The sequence below is a fragment of the Corapipo altera genome, unplaced genomic scaffold (assembly GCF_003945725.1).
Source record: "Corapipo altera isolate COAL_440 unplaced genomic scaffold, ASM394572v1 326, whole genome shotgun sequence".
Taxonomy (NCBI): domain Eukaryota; kingdom Metazoa; phylum Chordata; class Aves; order Passeriformes; family Pipridae; genus Corapipo; species Corapipo altera.
Genome location: NW_020884945.1, coordinates 1,183,985 through 1,202,801, shown reverse-complemented (window position 1 = coordinate 1,202,801; position 18,817 = coordinate 1,183,985). Strand labels below are relative to the sequence as shown.

The window sequence follows — 18,817 nt, the reverse complement described above, 5'->3', positions numbered from 1 at the left end:
TGAAAAATAGGGTGTGGGAAAATAGGTGGGGAAGCTCTGATGACGAGGCAACCAAGGGAAGCCTGTTGAGGTCTCTAAATTCGGGATGTGACCCTACAAACCATGCTCCCCTGAGAACTGCACAGAGCTGCCTTGGGAGGCAGAGTTTTCTTCTGCAGCAAGATGTGGAGAACAGGAGGTTCCTCAAAGGTGCCTGGGCATGGCCGGTCCTGGAGGGACTGCAGTGGCTGTTCCACAGCTGCTGAGAGAGATAAACCTACCTCAGGACAACCCTGACATCTCCCTCCTGGCCAGAGGAGAAGAAGTTGTTGAAATCCCTGGTTTTTGCTATCTAGAAAGAGATAACAACACAAGTAAGATCTTTGTGTTTTCCAGGAGGGAATGAAGAGGTGATTCTCACAAGAACTAACAATGCTGAGCCCTCAAACACGAGTTGAGGTATTTATCACAGCTGCCAAACTGGCTGTTCAGGGCAGACCTCCCCATCCAGCCCCCACAGGACCCCTTGCTCTGACTGCTCCGGTACTCCCTGAATTCCATTGGCAGGTAGGTGACAGCACCCATGGAAATGGAGCAGGGGAACACAGTGATCCCATAAATCCCCCAGATCCTGCCCAAGGATGCAACCCCCACTGCCCCAGCTGTCAGTGCCCTCCAGAACGGGGACGTGAAAGTCTTCCAGCCCTCAGATGTTCTTCTGGTTGGGCAGAAGGGAACAGCACGATGGAGACACAGCTGGAAGTTAATCCTGCTAACTGTTGTTATGGATCAAGAAGCTCCATCTCCAGAACACTGATTTTTTCCCCAAAGATTTTTCCCACAATCACCTGGGGATAAGTTGTTCCCCACCAGGCAGCTCCAGGTGCACCGTGAATCACAGCCAGGGAGATTTGCAGTAAAAGACAAAGTGTTCCACATGAAGGCCAGGCTGGATGGGGCTTTGGGCAACCTGGGCTAGTGGAAGGTGTCCCTGCCCATGGCAGGGGGTGGAACTGGATGAGATTTAAGGTCACTTCCAACTCAAACCGTTCTGGGACGATGATTTAACAGAGTAATTTTCCTCTTGGGTTCAGTGCCCGGCTGGTGTCACCCAGCTATTCCTGGGCTGAGTTAAGCTGAGCCTCAGCTCAGAGCTGCTCCTTAAACCCAGTGTTACATCTGGAAGGAGTAGGGACTCCTGGATGGCTCTAGACCATTCCAGGTTGCCCAGCTGGGCACCACAACTCAGTATGGAAATCCCAGCTGTGTTTTGCGGAGCAGCTGAAGACCCAGCCTGGGATTTTGGAATACGCTGTTTCTTCGTTGTTTGTGGTATTTTCCCCCAAAAGCTACAGAACTGATTATCTGCAGCAATAAGCCCAGGCCCTTCCTGGTATGGGGAGGAGGAGTAGGAAGAATGAAGAGAGGTGAGTAGGACATAAACCCACTGTGGGTCATGGCCCTCAACTGGGCCAAGATCAAAGCGTTTTGCTTTGACTGCAGATCACCCAGTTAAGCAGGACTTTGCTCCTGCCTTTTCCTGCACCCCATATCCCATCCCAAGCTAGACTTTGCCTCCTCTGTCTCAGGAGCAAGACCCAAAGAGGTGATAGAATCATAGAATTAAGGTCGGAGAAGACCTCCAAGATCATCGAGTCCCACTGTTAGGTCCCCCCAGAGCCCCCAGTTCCCGGTGCTCCTGTACACCAAGGGACATTCCTGACCCTACCCCCGTCTCCAAGGTTCTGCTGGGCTGGTTTCACCCAGGCTGGGATGCCTCCCTTCCCCTCTGACCCGCCGTGCCCACCCTGGTACCAGGTCCACCCTCGGTGCCCACGCGCGGGCTCGGCCATGGCCCTGAGTCAGTTCCTGTTCCTGTGGCCCCGTCTATTCTCAGGAGGGTGAGCTGGCTTTTCCTGAGGCTGGAAAACACACTTATTTTCCATTCTCTCTTTTTTCCTTCTCTTTCCATTGACACGGATGTCTAGACTCCACAAAGGGCAAAATCAAGGTGGGCCAGCCCTCCTTCCTGGGTTGTTTCCAACCCCAGTGGGATTGAAGCGTTGGCTGTTGCACAAAGAGGCCCATTCATGAGGTTATTTTGTCTCCCAGGGTGACCTTTCAGGCCCAAAGGACCTCCAAGGCATTGACAACGCGACCGAAATCGAATTGGTTTTGCCGAGTTCTCTGATTTTCCTCAAACTCCTCCTGTGATGGAGGTCTGAGGGCCCCACATTCCCTCCTGTCCCTCTCGTTTGGAACGTAGATGGAGCGATTCCTTCCCGTTGAGAGCAGCAGCACCAGAAGGGCTCAGCAAAGAGTCTCCCTCGAGGGGGGCCTGGACACCCTTTTTTGACCATAACCTCCACTTTTACAGTGATGAAAACACTCTTGTCAATACCTCAAAAATGGATCTTTTTGGTACCAAAGTATTCAGATGTTTATCTCAGCACTTTCTAACTGAAGTGTTTTGGATTTGCCACTTCAAACAGCAACTTTTTTTCTCTCTCTCCACTTCTCTTTAAAAACATTTTGCTTCCCCTTAAGTGCTGGGAAAACTGTGGAAAGAGTAGAAATATTTTCTTGCCTTGATTTAATTGAAAGATCCCATTTAAATCTCCTCCCTAGACTATTTCTTCCCAGTTTGCTGGTACACAGGAGAGCCTTACATGAAATCTCTCCTTGTCTTACTTCAGCAAAGGGAGAAATGGTTCCCCCAGTGTCCTGATACTGCAATCCACACTTTCCGCAAGTAAAAAAACAAACACCCCAGAGAGAAAGAGGAAAAATGGCCCCAGGTGAGGTGTCAAGTGAAGAATCCATTGTTTTTAAGCCACTTTAAATTCGTGGCACACTAAAACGCATCACTATTTGGCACATTGAAGCCAGGGCTGTTTCCTCACACCAAAATGCTTCAGCCCCTCTCCAAATTCACACTTCTTACTACACTCCCTCAGATTTTGGTGTTTATGGGGCTTATTTTACTGAGTTAAGGTGTTGAGGTTCAGCCCTGGGACCAGGGTTTGGCGTGAGGAGTTATCTTCCCCACCCCGGGAAGTATCACAATCTGATTCTCTCCTAAGATCCTTTTTGCATCCTTCATGGCCAGGAACCCCCCCCACCGACATCCAGAACTTGTTGACCCACCAGGTTTTGCTCAAGTTCTTGCCACAGATGATTGCACAGCCCGGGGTGGTTTCAGTTTATTGAAAATCTTTTATTGTTTTCCAAAACCCAGTTTTAATAAACTCCAAAGAGATACAGGAAGTAGACCAGCAATTTTATTTAACAAACTCAATTGATCTGGAATTTTCTCTGCAGGAAGAGAGCCAGCTCTGTGAGAACAAGCTGAGAAGACCTGGTTTGGCTGTAGTTTGTAGAGGTTGAGCTCCTCTGACTGCACAGCATTTGTCCTTGAATTCCAGCACAACTCCAGGTGAAACCAATGACTCAATGGATTGGTTTCAGCTGGAGCTTGATCAGCACCTTGCACCTGAGTCAGGTAAGAATAAGATCAGCAGTTTTTGGAGGTGAAACAAGCAACAGTTTGCCAAGGAAAACTCCTCATGAAGGGTTGAAATTCTCTTTCCACCTCCTCCTGGTCAGCAGCTCCCACTCTGCACTGAATTTGTCTACCCTGCCTGTCCTTCCTAAAGAGTCTCCTCCCGTTCCATTCACAGGAGCCATCCCATCACATCTCCAAGATGCCACCAAGATCACAGGTGAGGGCACATCTCCAGCTCCTCTGGTTTATTCCCCATATTTCATGAGTTTGCACAGAAATTGGGCCCCCGGTGAGGACAAATGATTGCCTGGAGTGGCTGGAATTCCTCCCTCTGATCCTGTGAAATCTGCCCTCTGGAAGAGACGTGCCATGAGATGTGACCAGTTGGGCTGTAAGGCAAGAGACCAGCTCCTGGCCTCCTCACACACATGGAAATTGCCCTCCTGAAATTCATACTCGGCAGAAAACGGGAAGGGAGGGTCTTCCCTAATTCTCCAGCACCTCTAAGGATATATTATTGGAGTCACCAGAAAGGTCATTCCAGCCTGGCTCTGACTGTGAAATACAGCAGATGGCATCCAGGGAATGGCATTGCTTTTGAGTGTTGGGTTCTCCCAGCAGAGGAAAGACTCCCAGATGGAGGTCCAAAGAGGTGACCTCCACTCTAAAGAAGACATGGCAGAAGACCCCCCCATCTCACCACCCTTTGCCTCCCCTATTTCAGCCAGTCCATTGTACCCCCAGCACAGCACCCGAGCACACCTTCCCTGCTCCCTCTCCCCCTTTGTGTGGCACTGGGGACACAGGTTAATGGTGGCCTTGGCAGCACTGGGGGAAGGGTTGAACTTGCTGATTTGAAAGGTCTTTCCCCACCTCACTGACTGTGTGATTCAAGTTTCATGCAGTGTTTTCCCCCCCACCCCGTAACTCTGAAACACTTCACCTCCCTCCGTGCCCCAAACCGAAGGAATCACCTCCCAGTGAAAGGAATAAAGCCCTGGCACTCTTGGGGGCAGCCTGGCACCAAAATAACCCTTGCTTTGGTCATGTCTGCCCTCCAGTGAAAGCTGGCAGTGTCCTCCAGTGAAAATTGTCCTCCTGGGTGGCTGTGGTTTGTAAGTCAGCACCGGGATACTCTAGCAGTGTCCAGAGAAAAAAGGAATGAATCACCCCCACAGCTGGGAAACCTCTCCCAGTCCCCAGTGACAGGTCATTTTCCAGTAAATGGTTTCCCACTGAGCATGGAGTCGCTGGAGCTGCCTGGAGTCAGAGGCGAGTGTGATGCTCACAGCCATCATCAGGGGCCTGTGCTGGCCCTGTCTCCACCCGGGCAGCCGTGCCCACCCCGTTGGGCACAGTGTGGCTGCGACCCAGGGCTTCCTCACGGCCTTTCACGGGGCCAGTGCCGCTGTTGGGGGCCTCCTGGTGCTTCTTCTGCACCTGCTCCAGTATCTGCAGCACCTGGAAGGAGCAAACACTGCTGTGAGCGGGTCAGCAGCTGAAATAACCACGGAATCATAAAGTCATGCTTGGAAGGGACCTTTAAAGGTCATCAAGGCCATGGGCAGGGATATCTTCAAAGGTCCTACTAGCCAGCCCTTCCATCTTCAGCTAGACCTTTTCTTTCAAGCTACGTGTCTGGGCTCAGTTTTGGGATCACACTTGTTTCTGTGTGCTCAGGGATCTCTGGGAAGGGTGTACACGGAGTGCCGGTCCCACGGAGGCCCCCTGGATCTTGGAGCTCTTTCCATGAATGAATCAGTCTCACCTTGCTTCCAGAAGAGCACACAGAGGTGTGATGGTGATCTGGAGCAGGATCAGGACAGAGCAACGTGGAGCTCTGCTCTTCTTCACAACACCCTGTGATAACTTCTCACGCTGTCCTCATAAAACTGGGAAACCCCCAGTCTGAAACCCACTTCATGGAGAAAGGGAATAGGAGTGAAATCCAGGTGAATTTTACCTGAGACTTGGGGATGAGGCCGACTCTGAAGAACCCGATGTTCCCTCTGTCGATTTTGGTGCAGTCCACCACGGTGGAGGCAACGTTCTCTGGAGAGGGCCCGTCACAAAGGACTGCATCCACCTGAGGAGCAACATTTCCACACCAAAATCCCCTCAGGCACTTGGGAAAAAAGGGTTCCCCCTCTCAACAGCAAGTGATTATTATCTGAGGCAATACTGCTCCTTCCTCCCCCACTGCAGCCACAGCAAGGGAATGTGGGGTGAAGGAACTTCAGGGAAAAGCCAGAGAAGGCTCTGTGGGGTGCAGGGCAGCAGTAGAGCAAAGACAGGTTTGCACCATCTGAGGAGCTTTGAAGAAGTCCCATCCACCAAGAAAACGGGTGTAAACCCAGATTTTTGAGGAGATTTGTACCAGCTGTTGTTTAAAACTGCCCTCACTCAAGTGCCACAGATACAAAGTGTGGAACCCTCAGGATTTAGTGGTGAAATCATAGAATCATGGAATATTCTGAGCTGGAAGGGACCCCCAAGAATCATCCAATCCAATTCCAGGCCCTGCACAGACACCCCAGCAATCCCACCCTGTCCCTCAGAGCATTGTCCAAACCCTCCTGGAGCTCTGGCAGCCTTGGGGCTGTGCCCACTGCCCTGGGGAGCCTGGTCAGTGCCCAACCACCCTCTGGGGGAAGAACCTTTTGCTGAGATCCAACCTGACCCAACTGAAGACAATGAATGTCCCTTGACCATGGTACTTCCAGAATGTGTGAAAGTCCTAAAAGCCAGGAATATTTTGGAGCTTGGCACCAGTTTTAGAGCAGCTTCAGCTTTAAATGGGAATGCCCTGTGCTCTCACAGCCCAGTGCCAGCTGGAGCCCTGGCACATCCAGGCATCAGGGTTTGATTGCTCATAAGAAAAGAAGGAGTTTTTTTTTTGCTCATCTCATCCTGTGTTGGAAGATGAACAGACTCACATTGCCAAGCCATAACTACACAGTGCAAACCAGAACAATTCTGGTTTCTAACCAAATCCCAAAGCTTAAAATGTTCTTTTACTGCGACACCAACACGAGGAACATCCATGAGATTTTTTTTAAAAGAGATGCTTTCCAAGATTCTAGATACCATCTCTTGGTTTGCCTACTGGGAGCAAAGTGGTTGTGTCCTTCCATCCCCAGATCCCTTGGGAGCAGAGAGCCCCGTTACCTTGTCTCCCAGCTTGGCATACACTTGGTTGTGGTGGGTGGTGTCAGCCTCTCCCGTTGGGTTGGCTGATGTGACCACAATGGGCCCGACCTGGGGGCAGAAAAATGAGAATGAAAGCTCTGAGCTGGTTCTGCTGGATCAAACAGGTGACTCGAGCTCGGAACTTCACTCCTGAGTGCCTGTGGCTCCAAAGAGAGCTTGGTGTGGCTCACCCAGGTACAGGCTCCTTCTTTGGAGGCAACTACAGTCCCACCAAAGTGTGTTGGGGTGTCTGACACTCGCTTAAATTGGGGTTTGCTGGTGAGGATCATGAAACAACATTTTGTTTTCCAAAGGCCTGCAATGTCTGCCCCAGGCTATCCCAGTTCCTCTGGCCCCTTTCTGGACCTTCTGAAGTTCCTGCGGCCTCAGCTGAGCCTGTGCTTGCAAGGACAGCGCAGGAAATCAGACAGAATGTCTGTCCATGGCCTTTTTTCTGGGTTTCTGCCCTGGGGGTTGCTCCTTTTACCCTCTTTGCTGCCGCAAAACCACTTCCAGCCGGGCTGAGGCTGCCGTGGCACTCACCAGGTCGATGAGGTGCGTGGTGACAGAGCAGTCGGGGATGCGGATGGCGACGCTCTGAGGGGTCCCAACGTATTTAGCAGAGTCCTTCATTCCCAGGAAGTCCACCCACTCACCTGCAGAAGAATCAGGTGGCACTTTGGGATGTACACCAGCCCAAACACAACGATCTTACTGGGAATATCTCCACGGAACATCTCCAGAATCACTCCACGGGATGGAGTTTCCAAGCCAAAGCTCTCCAGAGAACTTGGAATCAAGAGCACTTCCTCACCTCTGGGAACCACCAAGCTGATAGGAGATGGCCAGGCAGCCTCCATGAAGTCCCAGAGGAGGGGAGTGAACAAATGCTTGGCAGGTTCCAGCTGCTTGAGGCTGGAAATCCAGAGGGACATGGGGCGATCCTGAGCCTGGCGCTTGGACCTGGAAAAGGGGTGAGAAAAAAGGAGTCTGGAATTCAGACAGGGATTTAATTCCAAGCTGAAAAGGGAACTGTGTTGGTGAGAGCTAGAGCTAAGACAAGGTGTGAAGGCTCTGCCCCAGGGCACCAATCTCTAGAACAAGCAGGACTGTTCAACAGTGACTATTCCCAACCAGGAATGTTTTCTCCAGATCAAGGTTTTGCCCTGTGATGGGTGGAAATCCCAATTTCTAAGGAAACCCCACCAATATGAGGGGTCTCAGCTGCTCACAGGAGTCCAAGCAAGAGCCTGTTGTCACAAGAGAGGTTTTGGATGTGACAACATGTACCTCCCAAACCTACAGGATAACCCCCCATCCCATCTGCCCCTCTTTGGGTTTCTGGTGGTCCCCAAGTCACAAAGCTCCACCACCTGCCAGGAGCAGCTCCTAGAAGACAAATACAGCTCTATTTTCTCCTTCCCTCATCTGGATCTTCTCCCCCACCTTGCTGTTCCCACCAAGGCTGAGCTGCCTTGCCCTTGACCAGCTGTAGCCAGCACTCAGTAGCAGCTCCGAGTTCTAGAAGCTTCTTTAGGGCACGACAGGGACTGACCTGTGAGCTTTCTGAGTTCTAGAAGCTTCTTTAGGCCATGACAAGGACTGACTTGTGAGCTTTCTGAGTTCTAGAAGCTTCTTTAGGCCACGACAAGGACTGACCTGTGAGCTTTCTCCACGGCATCGGGGCGGTTGCAGGCGGCCACAAGCACGTACACGGTGTCTGTGGGGATGCCACAAGTCCCTCCACTCCTCAGGATATCTGTGGGCACGAGAACAGGGCAGAACCCCCTGAGTGAGGGGCTGTAATTCCCACAGCAGAGCTGTCACAGCCAAACCAGCCAATTCCGTGCTCTCCTCTCCTTTTCCCAACTAACAAAGCGTTCCCTCTGGCTGTGCATTTTTCTAGGGTTCATCCAAGGGGAGATCTGGCACTTAGGGGAGTTCTGGGCCACGTTCCTCAGGGCCAGAAGTGGAGAGAGCAAGCACCAGGCACTGGTGCCATTTATCTGTACAGAGCTTTCCGTGGCAGCTCCAGCTTGGAGGATTCCTGGAGTCCAGAGTGGATGAACAGATAGGAAAAAATATGGGAGAGAATTTGCTCCTAAACTCAGATAATTACTCTCATAACTTGGCCCACCTCACTAAAATGCCACCAGATTGTCCTGGTTTCCACATCAAGGCCAGGTTGGACGGGGCTTGGAGCAACCTGGGCTAGTGGAAGGTGTCCCTGCCCATGGCAGGGGGTGGGACGAGAGGAACTTTAAGGTCCCTTCCAACGTAAACCATTCTGTGACTCTGCGATTGGAAAAATGTCCTTTAAGCAGCTGTTCTGCTACGAATTCACCCAGAATTTCCCCTCCACCCCCACACTGTGCCCTTTGCTCTCCCCTTACCTGCAATCCTCTTGACTGAGGACGCTCTCCTGGCGGGCAGGTGAAGGCACTTGCTCGTCCCTCCCCTCACACCACCGAGCTGCACGATGGGCCCTCCCATGGGCAGGCAGGGACCCTCGAAGGTGCCGCTGGAAAGGGCAGACAGGAAGCAGTAAAAGCTGACCAGCCCAAAGCTGAGGGTGGCAGCCGTGTCATATCCAGTGGGAAGGGCATGGATGGCATCCAGGAAGAAGCTGAGAGCGACCAGCATGAACGTGAGGGAGTAGAAGAACCAGGTGATGTTTAGGAAGAGGGTGCAGAAGACGATGAAGCCGTTGAAGAGCATGAAAGCAGCGATGCCCACGGCTGAGTGGAAGCTTCTGGTAGTGCCATAGAGGCCACCGTATCTTGCCAAGCCCCAGATGATCCACATGACAGCGTAGAGGATGAAGGCACTGCTCTCCAGGGTTTTACCCCGGGCAAAGGCCACTGAGCCGCCCAGAAGCTTAAGGATCCCACCAGCTACCACTACCCATGGAATGACAACGGTGGCAAGGGGAGCCTGGGGGTCTCCTGGGGCCGTCAGAGCAGAAGAAGCCAGGACACTGCATGCAAAGGCAAGAGCTTCTGCATCTGCATACTTGGAGTAGCCCAGGTATGGAGCGTGAAGGTCTGGCCCCTCCCGGAGCTTCAGGAAACTGCTGCGGGCGAGGAGGGCCTTCACAGCCCCCTTCCCCTTCCCTGGGGGGGTCTTGGCCCCTGCTTTCACGTTGTACAGGTGAATTAGAGCCACCAGGGCCGAGGCCACGAAAACGGCCACGGCCACACCTTGGGGGCCACCTGCAAAAACCCCCCTGGGGTGGCAAGCCAAGGCGAGGCAGGAGGCCACATAAACCAGCAAATACAAGCCATCCAGAGGGCTCTCGAGGGAGAGGAAGAGAGCCAAGACAGCAAAAAGAATGGAGAAAACCACCAGGAATGGGGTAGGGAGTGATGGCTCCTCTGGCTGCCACAGTGGGTACAGGAGGCAGTAGCCTCCAGCAAACTTGAGGATGGAAGTGAATCCAAAGGACGTGGCCATCAGAACATCCATTGCACGGTAGGATAAGATGCAGATGCCAATCTGGTAGATGCCAGCTGCCCACAGCCAGGGCACCTGGCCCATGTAGAGTTTGTTGGTGATGCCCAGGAGCCTGCAGCCAAAAACCCCGGCCCACAGCATGTTCAGGATCAGCCCCGTGGCTGCAAAGGGATTGGTGCTGCCACCGGCGGCTTGGGTCTGCTCGTGGCTCTTTTTCTTGGCCAGATCCGTGCCAGGGAGGGCCATTTTTCCTTTGGTCAGGAAATAGAGGATCCTTCCCAGGGCAAAGTACCCCCCCAGCAAGCAGACGATGAGGTAATTGCAAGCGACAGCAGAGGAGCCCAAGGCGCGGCTGTGACGCGCGGCCACGTCGTGGGCACTGGCCAGGGAGGTGGCACCGGAGATGAGGGCCAGGACGGGCTCTCTGCACAGCAATCCCACCACTGCCACGAGGAGCAGTGCCACGGTGAAGGTGGCCAGGCCGGGCACCACGGCATCGCGGAGGTCCCCGGCGTCGCCCAGCGCGCCCTGCCCGGCCAGGACGAAGGTCACTCCGTAGCCACACCAGAAGGCTGAGATGGTCAGGCAGAGGGACAGCAACAGGGAGGCATTCCTGGGGCTTCTCCGGATCCCTGAGGAACAAACACAGACAGGGCTGTGATTTCCAGACAGTGGGATGTGGGAAGAGGGAGTTGGGACAGGATCGCTGGGCCGGCCTGGAGCTGCACAGATCCTGAGTGGAGCAAGATTCCTCCTGGAGAAGAGGAGGCTCAGGGTGGGCCTTCTCACCCCCTACAGCTCCCTGACAGGAGGCTGTAGTGAGGGAGATGTCAGGCTCTTCTCCTGATGAGAGAAAACAGCCTCAAGGGGAGGTTTAGGTTGGACATTGGGAAAATTTCTTCACAGAGAGGGTTGTTCAGCCCTGGTGCAATTGTGGAGGGGAATGGTGGAGTCACCACTTCTGGAAGTGTTCCAAAAACACGTGGATGTGGCACTTGAGGACGTGGTTTATTGGTGGACATGGTGGTGGTGGCACTGGTTGATGGTTGGAATTGGTGATCTTAAAGGTCTTTCCCAACAATTCTGATTCCATGACTGAATTTAATGTCCTCATTACTCTGAGTTAAAAATGAGAAATAATTCAACATTCATTCTAAGAAGCGTGGACTCTGCTACAGGCAGTGACTTTTTCTCTCAGTTAGGTTGATCTCCTGGTATGTCCAGGTGGACATTCCAAACCATGGATGCTGAAAGCACTCTCAGAAAGCCTGGGAACCCTTTTTTGAGGAATCATGGATTCATTGTGTTAAAACTCTCAGAGATCCTTGTTTAACACAAACATTGATTTCTTCTCTTGCCTGTATAGTAAAAATTTGCTGTGCTGACATAGAATTCCAGACTGGTTTGGGTTGGAAGGAACCTTAAAGCTCCTCCAGTGCCACCCCCTGCCATGGGCAGGGACACCTCCCACTAGCCCAGGTTGCTCCAAGCCCCGTCCAGTCTGGCCTTGGACACTTCCAGGGATCCAGGGGCAGCCACAGCTTCTCTGGGTAAATTCCAGGAGAAGGGCTCAGTTGTCCCTGAGGCTGCTGTGGTTTGTATCAGCCCCAGCACACGCCAAGCTGTGGGAGGGGGAGGCCTTGAACCCCCCAAATCTTACCTGCATAGGCCAAAAGAGCTGATAAAATGAGCAGAAGGACTCCAAGAGCTGTGCTGGGGATCAGAGGGACTGCTCTGGCTGAGCTGTAGAAATGCACAGCCAGCAGAAGTGATCCTATGGGAAAAAGGAGAAACAGCTTGTAAACTTGGCCCGAAAAACCAGGAGAGAACCAGGGTGGACAGAGCAGGGAATAGAGGAAAAATAACAGTACAGGATCTGCAAATAGTAAAATCTAAGTGTTGTGACTTGGTTTGTGCCCAAAGGTCTCACTCCTTTCTGGGTGCCTGGTTTTAGAAAACTTGAAATTAATCATTTCAGGTTGTCCAGAGAGGTTGTGGACGTTCCCATTCCATCAAGGCCAGGTTGGAGCAACCTGGGCTAGTGGAAGGCGTCCCTGGCCATGGCAGGGGGTGGAACTGGATGTGCTTGAAGGTCCCTCCCAACCCAAGACCTTCTGGAATTCCATGCAAGTGTCTGAAAGGGCTCCCCCGTTGCCAGATAAAGGGGAAAAAATCCGTGATTCCAGTTACACAAAAGACAGACAGACACACACATCCTTCAGATAATCCCAGAGACGTTGTGCCAACAGAAAACCAGCCCCAAAATGCAAAGAGGCAGAAGACAAAGAAGGAGGAAATGAGAGGGAGTGAACACGGCAAACAGGAGAACGGCTGGACAAGGGAGAGGGAGTACATCCAAATCCAGATGATTTATTCCAACGACTACCAAAAAAAAAAAAAAGTTTGGATTTGCTTCCCACCCGGGACGGAACGGGCACAAAACTCCACGCCAGCACTTCGTAGCCAAGACAAATATTTTGTTGGCCGCTGGAAACAGGCGCGGGGGAGCGAAAAAGCTTCACCCGCAGGCAGCGCGGCTGGCGAATAAACCTCTTCAGCCCCCCCCCCCCCCCAAGAAGGGGGGGGGGGGGGTCCAGGAAAGTCAGTCCCGAGCCCGCATCCCGTGCCAGGACGGATCCCTACCTGCGGCAATGCCCAGGAGCCCGAGGCAGGAGTGCAGGGACCCCGCGCCGTCGCCCATCGCGGTGTGCGCGGAGCCCCGGCCGAGGGCGGCACTGCCGCCGCCTTCCCTCCCATGCTCTTTATAACCAAAGCATCGCGCCTGGCCCGCGCTCGGTCCTCCCTGCTCTCCACCCCTTTTCCCTACAAACCTCTTCTGTTCGAGGCGCTCTCTCCGGGTGCGTGCGGGAGGAAAATGCAAATGACTTTTCGGACCGCGATAAATTTGGGGCCGTGAGTCAGCGCGGGCTGCCGGGAGCTCCCTCCAGAGGCCTCTTAATTTTACTCTCGATTAACCCTTGTTAAAAAAGACACTTGAAAAATAAGGCTGAGGGTTTATTGCCGTCGCTGCCTCTTTGCTGCTGCCAGCGAGGAAATTGCACTGGTTAAAATGAAGGTTTTTGCAAGAACCCATCTTGCTGGAGCAAACAAGCACTTTGCAAGCCCAGGAGCTCCTTGGGGACCACTTGTTTCTCCTGAACACTGGCCACGGTGCTGCTGTTTGTCCCTGTCACAGCTCTGAATGCCTGGCACTGCCACCCTGTGCTGGGCAGGCTCGGTGCCACCCCTTCAAGGTGACTTCTGTCCATCTCTCGCTCCACATCCATCCCATCCCGTCCAGAGGAGCCCTGTTGGCCTCGAGTAAGTGCCAGGCATTGCCAGGATCGCTGCTGTCCCCAGAGGTGACATGAGGGACCTGCTGACAGCTTCCTGCTGCTTCCCACAGAGAACATGTGGGCAGGGCATGAAGGTGTGTCTGGCTGGAGGAGGGGCTGCAGGAAGCAGTGGACACAGGGATCACACTGGGTCACAGGCCAGGTGGGAATTGGGCAGAGAACTGCTCTGAGAGAGCTGACCGAGCTCTGATGGAAACAGGGGCAGGGCAGCACCTGCCTGGCCTGGACATTCCTCCAGCGTTTCGTTTGTGGGTGAGGGACCAGTGTAGGGATTGCTCCCATTAAGGAATTTGCCCCAGTTAAAGGAAATTCTACTCTCCTGACAAGCTAAAAGATGCAGAACAGTGTGAAAAACTCCACATTAATATTCCTGGGCTGGTCAGGGATATTCCTGGTGCTCCCTCCAGGAGGAAGCTCTGATGTTCCTCTCAGTAGGTCCTGCTCCACAGCCAGGGCAGAAGAAGAGAAAAGCTGTTGGAAATGGCACTGGGAACTGCTGGAGTTCAAATTCAGGCCTGTGGGATCATCTGAGAGGTGACAGACTGCAGCAGCATCTGGAACAACCCTCAGGGTCCACAGGTAAATGCCAAAAAATCCCACTCTTCCCACTCCCTGAGCCAGCTGGAGCAGGATGGATTCCAGTGAGCAACTGGATTCCATCATGGCCCCCAGACTTCCCTGGTTTCTTTAGGAGGACAGTTCCCTTTAACTGTATTCACCCTCCAGGAAGAGCTTTGAGGCAAAATCCTCCTTCTCAGCTCTTTTCCCAAGAATATCAATGCAGATTAAAGCCAGGGGTTAATATCAGAGCCTGGATTAAAGCCAGGTGTTAATATCAAAGCCCAATGTCTCCACCACAATAAATGTGGGCAGATGCTGCCACCCAGGATGGAATAACCCTGCTGAGAAATGTTATTTATCACAAATCTCTATTGCAGGGAGATCTTTAGGGCTGATACGTCTGTTGAGACAGAAACAAGCCTGGTTTGTCCACTTACACCAAACCAATTAAACCAGTAAGGGGAACCAGCCCCATCAGTTTGCAACAGGCAGAGCTAAGCGATGTGGTTTGCAGCAAGGAGATTTTTTAAATCCCCAACCTTTGGCTATCTCTGTTCATCACTAACAGGACTGCTCCTGGACCAGCTGGAGGAAGAAGCTGGAGTTGCAGCATAATTCAGCTGGTTTTTCATGCAAGAGGAGATAATACACCTCTAAACCATCGTTAGAATTCCCTGGATAACAAAACAGGCAGCAGTGAAAAAGCTTTGGGTGTCTTTAATGCATATCTCACAGTTTAATTCGTGTCCTGGGCAATAAAAGTAACTGAGAGGCAAAGCCTGTGGGACTGCAAGTCCTCTCTCACATGTTTTTTGTTCCTGCTTGTACAGGTGCCCAAAATCCCTCATTTTGGGACATCCATGCAGTAAATGAAGTCATGAGCCTGCTCTGAGTAACCAACTTGCCAAAACACTGGTTCATCACCCACGGGATGTACTTCATGTCTCTCCCAAATCTGACAGAGCCCCAAGGAACGTGTCTTACAGATAACCCTGGAAAACATTCTGCACTCCTCTTGCAGAGGTATTTTGTTCTCTCATGAAGGATGGGAAATCAGCCTTGACAGGGCAGTTGTTCCACCAGGCCAAGCTGAGACAGAGGTCCAGGGTCGTCTCAGGTGTGAGCAGAGCAAGGGCAGGGAAGGAAGAGTTTCAGACAATGTTTAATCTGCTGCAAGTGCCCCTCCAGAGCTCAGGGCTCTACCAGTTCCTGGCACCACTTCCCTGCCAAATGGAGAGGTGGGGCTGTTGAGGAAGAATCAAGTTATCCCTCTCAACAACACTCTCAGGTGGGATTTTGGGGTGTCCTGTGCAGGGCCGTGAGCTGGACTTGATAATCCTTGTGGGTCCCTTCCAGCTCAGGATATTCTATGACTTTTTGACTATGAATTTCTAACCTCAGGCCAGGAACAACTACAGCTGAGTGCAAAACATCTGCCCTGGAGAGGGGGGATCTGGGGAAAAGAACATTCAGAGTCAGAAAAGGAAATCTTGGTGTTAAGCCTGAGGCAGCCTATGCAGTGTTAGGGTTTAAAAAATGGGGTCCAGAGAGGAATTCACTGGCTTCAACACTTGCTCTGGGCAGGCTCCCTTTGACACCACCTCCTCTGCAAAGGTTTTGGTGCTTTAGTCTGAACTAGAATGGAAAATCAAGAGCTGAGAAGGAAAAACACAGCTGCTCTGTTGAGCACATCACGTCAGCTGGGGCTGCTTTGCAGACAACGTGCTGGGAGGAAGATCTGTGAGGGAGCAGCCAGTTGAGGAAACAAATAATATTTACATGCCCTGCCTGTGGAACTGGAAATAAAACCCTCCTGCCAGCGAGAAATTCAGCCCAACCCTCCTGGCCCCACCTACTCCTGGGGGAGGGATTGTGCTATAAAAGACTCCGGGTGGTGAACAGAGCTCACAGCAGCGACCCGGGGCTCTCCAGGGAATCCTCCTGGGGTACAGAGCTCACAGCAGCGCCTCGGGGCTCTCCAGGGAATCCTGCTCCGGTGCTCCATGGGGAAGAGGGTGGCTGTGGTGCTGGCTGGCTGTGGGGTCTACGATGGGAGCGAGATCCACGAGGCTTCGGCTGTGCTGGTGCATCTCAGCAGGGAGGGGGCACAGGTAAGAGGCTCCTGCCCCGGCTCCAGCTCTTTTTGCCCCTCTCTGCTCCTCAGTCTTCTCCTCCTTGTCTCCGAGACAAGCCACAAGCTCCCCATCGCTTGCGAATCATGAGTGAGTGGAGTCCGAGGGGGCAGCAGAGCACGGGAGCTGTTCCAGTGAGCCTGGAGAACTCCCTGCACAGCTCTGCTGTACCACGGGCTGGGCTTGGATCTCTGTGCTCAGCATCTCTAAACTCTTTCCTGAACAGACTTTCCTGAATGCCTTCTCTATTCTTTTTTTTTTTTTTTTTTTTGGCTTGTATTCCCTCTTTTCTGTTCCGCTCTTTCAGTTTAGAAGACTGTTATTGGTTTGGGCTCTTTGAAATCCAGCTTTTTAAAACCTCAAAAGTTAGAAGTGAAAATCGAATCAGAGAATCACAGGATGGTTTGGTTTAGGAGGGACCTTAAAGATCATCCAGTTGAACTCCCTGCCATGGGCAGGGACACCTTCCACTATGCCAGGTTGCTCAGAGCTCCATCCTGCCCCGTCCTGAGCACTTCCAGGGATGGGGAGTCCACCTCTCTGATGAGAGAATAGACAAGTTCTTGTGAGTTGAATTTGGGGAGGGGTAAAAAAAAAAAAAAAAAGGCAGCTCTAATATACTATTAGTCAGGAGAGCCACACGGTGAGACTGGAAAAGGAGGGAGGGACCCTGTGGAAAACATCACACTCAGCTCTGAGCCGGCCACGTGTCTGGGGCAGAGCCGTTCCCTCGGGAATGGCTCTGTGGGACACAGACGCACAGTGGTGATGTACTATTGAGGACATGAACCCAATTCCACACCCTTCCACCTGTGCCTGCTCCGTTCGGCTCAGAGCTGGGACTTGTCCAAGCGTTTTCTCCTCAGGGTGTAATTTTGCCTCTTTTCCTCTCCTCGAGTCGCTTCCCTCCTGCCATTCCCGAAGCGGCTGGCTCGGAGCACGTCCTGCCTCATCCCTGGATCGCTGGGGGCCTCTAGTGGAGGAAACTCAGGCGTTGTTCAATCCCTGCTTTCATCGGGAAACACGGATGTTTCAGCTGGAAGGGAGGAGAGCTCAGCACCTCCCTCTCTACGTCCCCCCCTCGGGGAGCTGCGGAGAGCCACGAGGTCTCCCCTCGGCCTCCTTTTCCCCAAACTAGACAAACCCAAAGTCTTCAGCTGCTCCTCCCAGGACGTTCCTTCCAGCCCTGGCACCGGCTTTGCCCTCTTCGAGTTCCTTCACATCCTTCTTAAACCGTGCAGCCTGGAATTGCACGGGCTGTTCAGCCCCAAAACCTTTCCCCCACCTGTTTGCCACCCTTCACTCTCAACTGCTGCGTGTGAGCTTGGAAGTGCTGGAGGAAGGGGAAGCATTTTCCAGAAAAACACTCTGGCTTTGGGAAAACAGTAGGTTGGGAAGAGGAAACTCCAAGTCTCATCTCTGAGGGAGGCCCATGGTGGGACAGCAGCTCCCACAGGGATCCACTGGCTCTGTGGGGCAGCTGGGACGGGGCTGGGGCTGCCCCAGTGAGGGGGATTCATTGGGATAGGGATGGAAACATCCAAGAAACAGCTTCACCAAGGGCTCCTCAGCCCCCAAAACAAGCAGTGTGGGCTCCCTGCTTTGCCTCTGGGCAGAAGCTACAGAAGGCCTCTCTTTCCCTCCTCTGCCTGATGCCGGTATCAGATCCAGGTGAAGGTCACGGCATTCCCCGGCAAAGTCCTTTCCTAACCAAGTCCCTCAGCACCCTGTGACCTTCCACACGTTTCTCCTTCATTCCTGAAGGATAACAGCCCTTTCCCCTGTGCCCAGGCAGAGGTTTTTGCTCCCAACATCTCCCAGATGCACGTGGTGGACCACGTGAAGGGGCAGCCGACGCCGGAGCAGCGCAACGTGCTGGTGGAAAGTGCCAGGATAGCCAGAGGGAACATCAAGGATCTGGCTCAGCTGGATGTCAAGGGGCTGGATGCCCTGATCATTCCAGGTAGGACCTGTGTGGGGCCTGCGTGTCCACAGCCTTGGGAACAGCTTAGGTAAGCCTGGAATGACACAGGAGTCATGGGCTGGACAGGAACTGGAAGCAGGGATTGGGAGGACAGACATGGCTTGGACTCGGATCAAAAGAGGGCATGGCAATGCCAAGCTGATCCCAAGAGGAGAGGATACCTCTGATGATCCTCTGTGCCATCCAGAGGATCATTCCCTGAATGGAGAACTATCCCTTCCCTCCCCACTATCCTTTCCTCCTTCCCAGGAGAGGCTGGGACAGAGAGGGGGGGTCAAAGGCAGAAAGCTTGGTCAGTCTGAGTCTATCTCTAGTGAAAGTGGGATTCCAGAGGGGCGGATGAGGCCTGGAGCAGGGATTAAGAGGGGAAATGTGCGAGTGTGTCCCACCAGCATTCAGGAATGAGCTGCTGGGTGAAGGACACACCCACTGGAACACTGGAGTGGAAGCAGGGGAGGTGCTTGGGTGTCTCAGCCCACAAAGGTTCAGGACCTCTGTTTTTAATTCCATTATCAACACTGGACAAGTGCTGCCACCCCCCACGTCCAGATTAGCATTGAATCCTGCAATCCCTGGGAAAAGCCCTGCTGGGATATCACCTCCCAGCCTAATCGTCTCTTCCTCGTCTCTTCCTCGTCTCTTCCTCGTCTCTTCCTCG

At 52.9% G+C, this 18,817-nt stretch overlaps 2 protein-coding genes across 2 annotated transcripts in view; one reads left to right on the top strand and one right to left on the bottom strand.

The window, feature by feature from the left end:
• Positions 1–3,232: 3,232 nt before the first annotated feature.
• Positions 3,233–12,845, bottom strand: LOC113956156. The gene is made up of 9 exons (XM_027662392.1): positions 12,770–12,845; positions 11,787–11,900; positions 9,067–10,758; positions 8,333–8,432; positions 7,488–7,636; positions 7,217–7,329; positions 6,653–6,742; positions 5,448–5,570; positions 3,233–4,945 (listed from the first exon to the last, which is right to left on the bottom strand). Exons 1-9 carry the CDS (start codon positions 12,825–12,827, stop codon positions 4,751–4,753), a joined length of 2,634 nt encoding a protein of 877 aa, XP_027518193.1. The 5' UTR covers positions 12,828–12,845; the 3' UTR covers positions 3,233–4,750.
• Positions 12,846–15,890: 3,045 nt separating this feature from the next.
• Positions 15,891–18,817, top strand: part of LOC113956157 (glutamine amidotransferase-like class 1 domain-containing protein 3A, mitochondrial) — a 5,042-nt gene continuing 2,115 nt past the window's right edge. Inside the window, exons 1-2 of the mRNA XM_027662393.1 lie at positions 15,891–16,154; positions 17,967–18,138. Coding sequence (XP_027518194.1) covers positions 16,047–16,154; positions 17,967–18,138 — 280 coding nt within the window. The 5' untranslated portion in view covers positions 15,891–16,046. The remainder of the gene's footprint in view (positions 16,155–17,966; positions 18,139–18,817) is intronic.

What these genes read in the sequence shown, in the direction of transcription:
- LOC113956156 (XM_027662392.1), bottom strand. Translation starts at nt 12,827, where the DNA reads ATGGGCGACGGCGCGGGGTCCCTGCACTCCTGCCTCGGGCTCCTGGGC. An exon ending in GCTCCTGGGCATTGCCGCAG is followed by an intron (nt 11,901 to 12,769) that starts GTAGGGATCCGT and finishes TTTTTCCCATAG; the next exon opens with GATCACTTCTGCTGGCTGTG. An exon ending in AGCTCTTTTGGCCTATGCAG is followed by an intron (nt 10,759 to 11,786) that starts GTAAGATTTGGG and finishes TTTGTTCCTCAG; the next exon opens with GGATCCGGAGAAGCCCCAGG.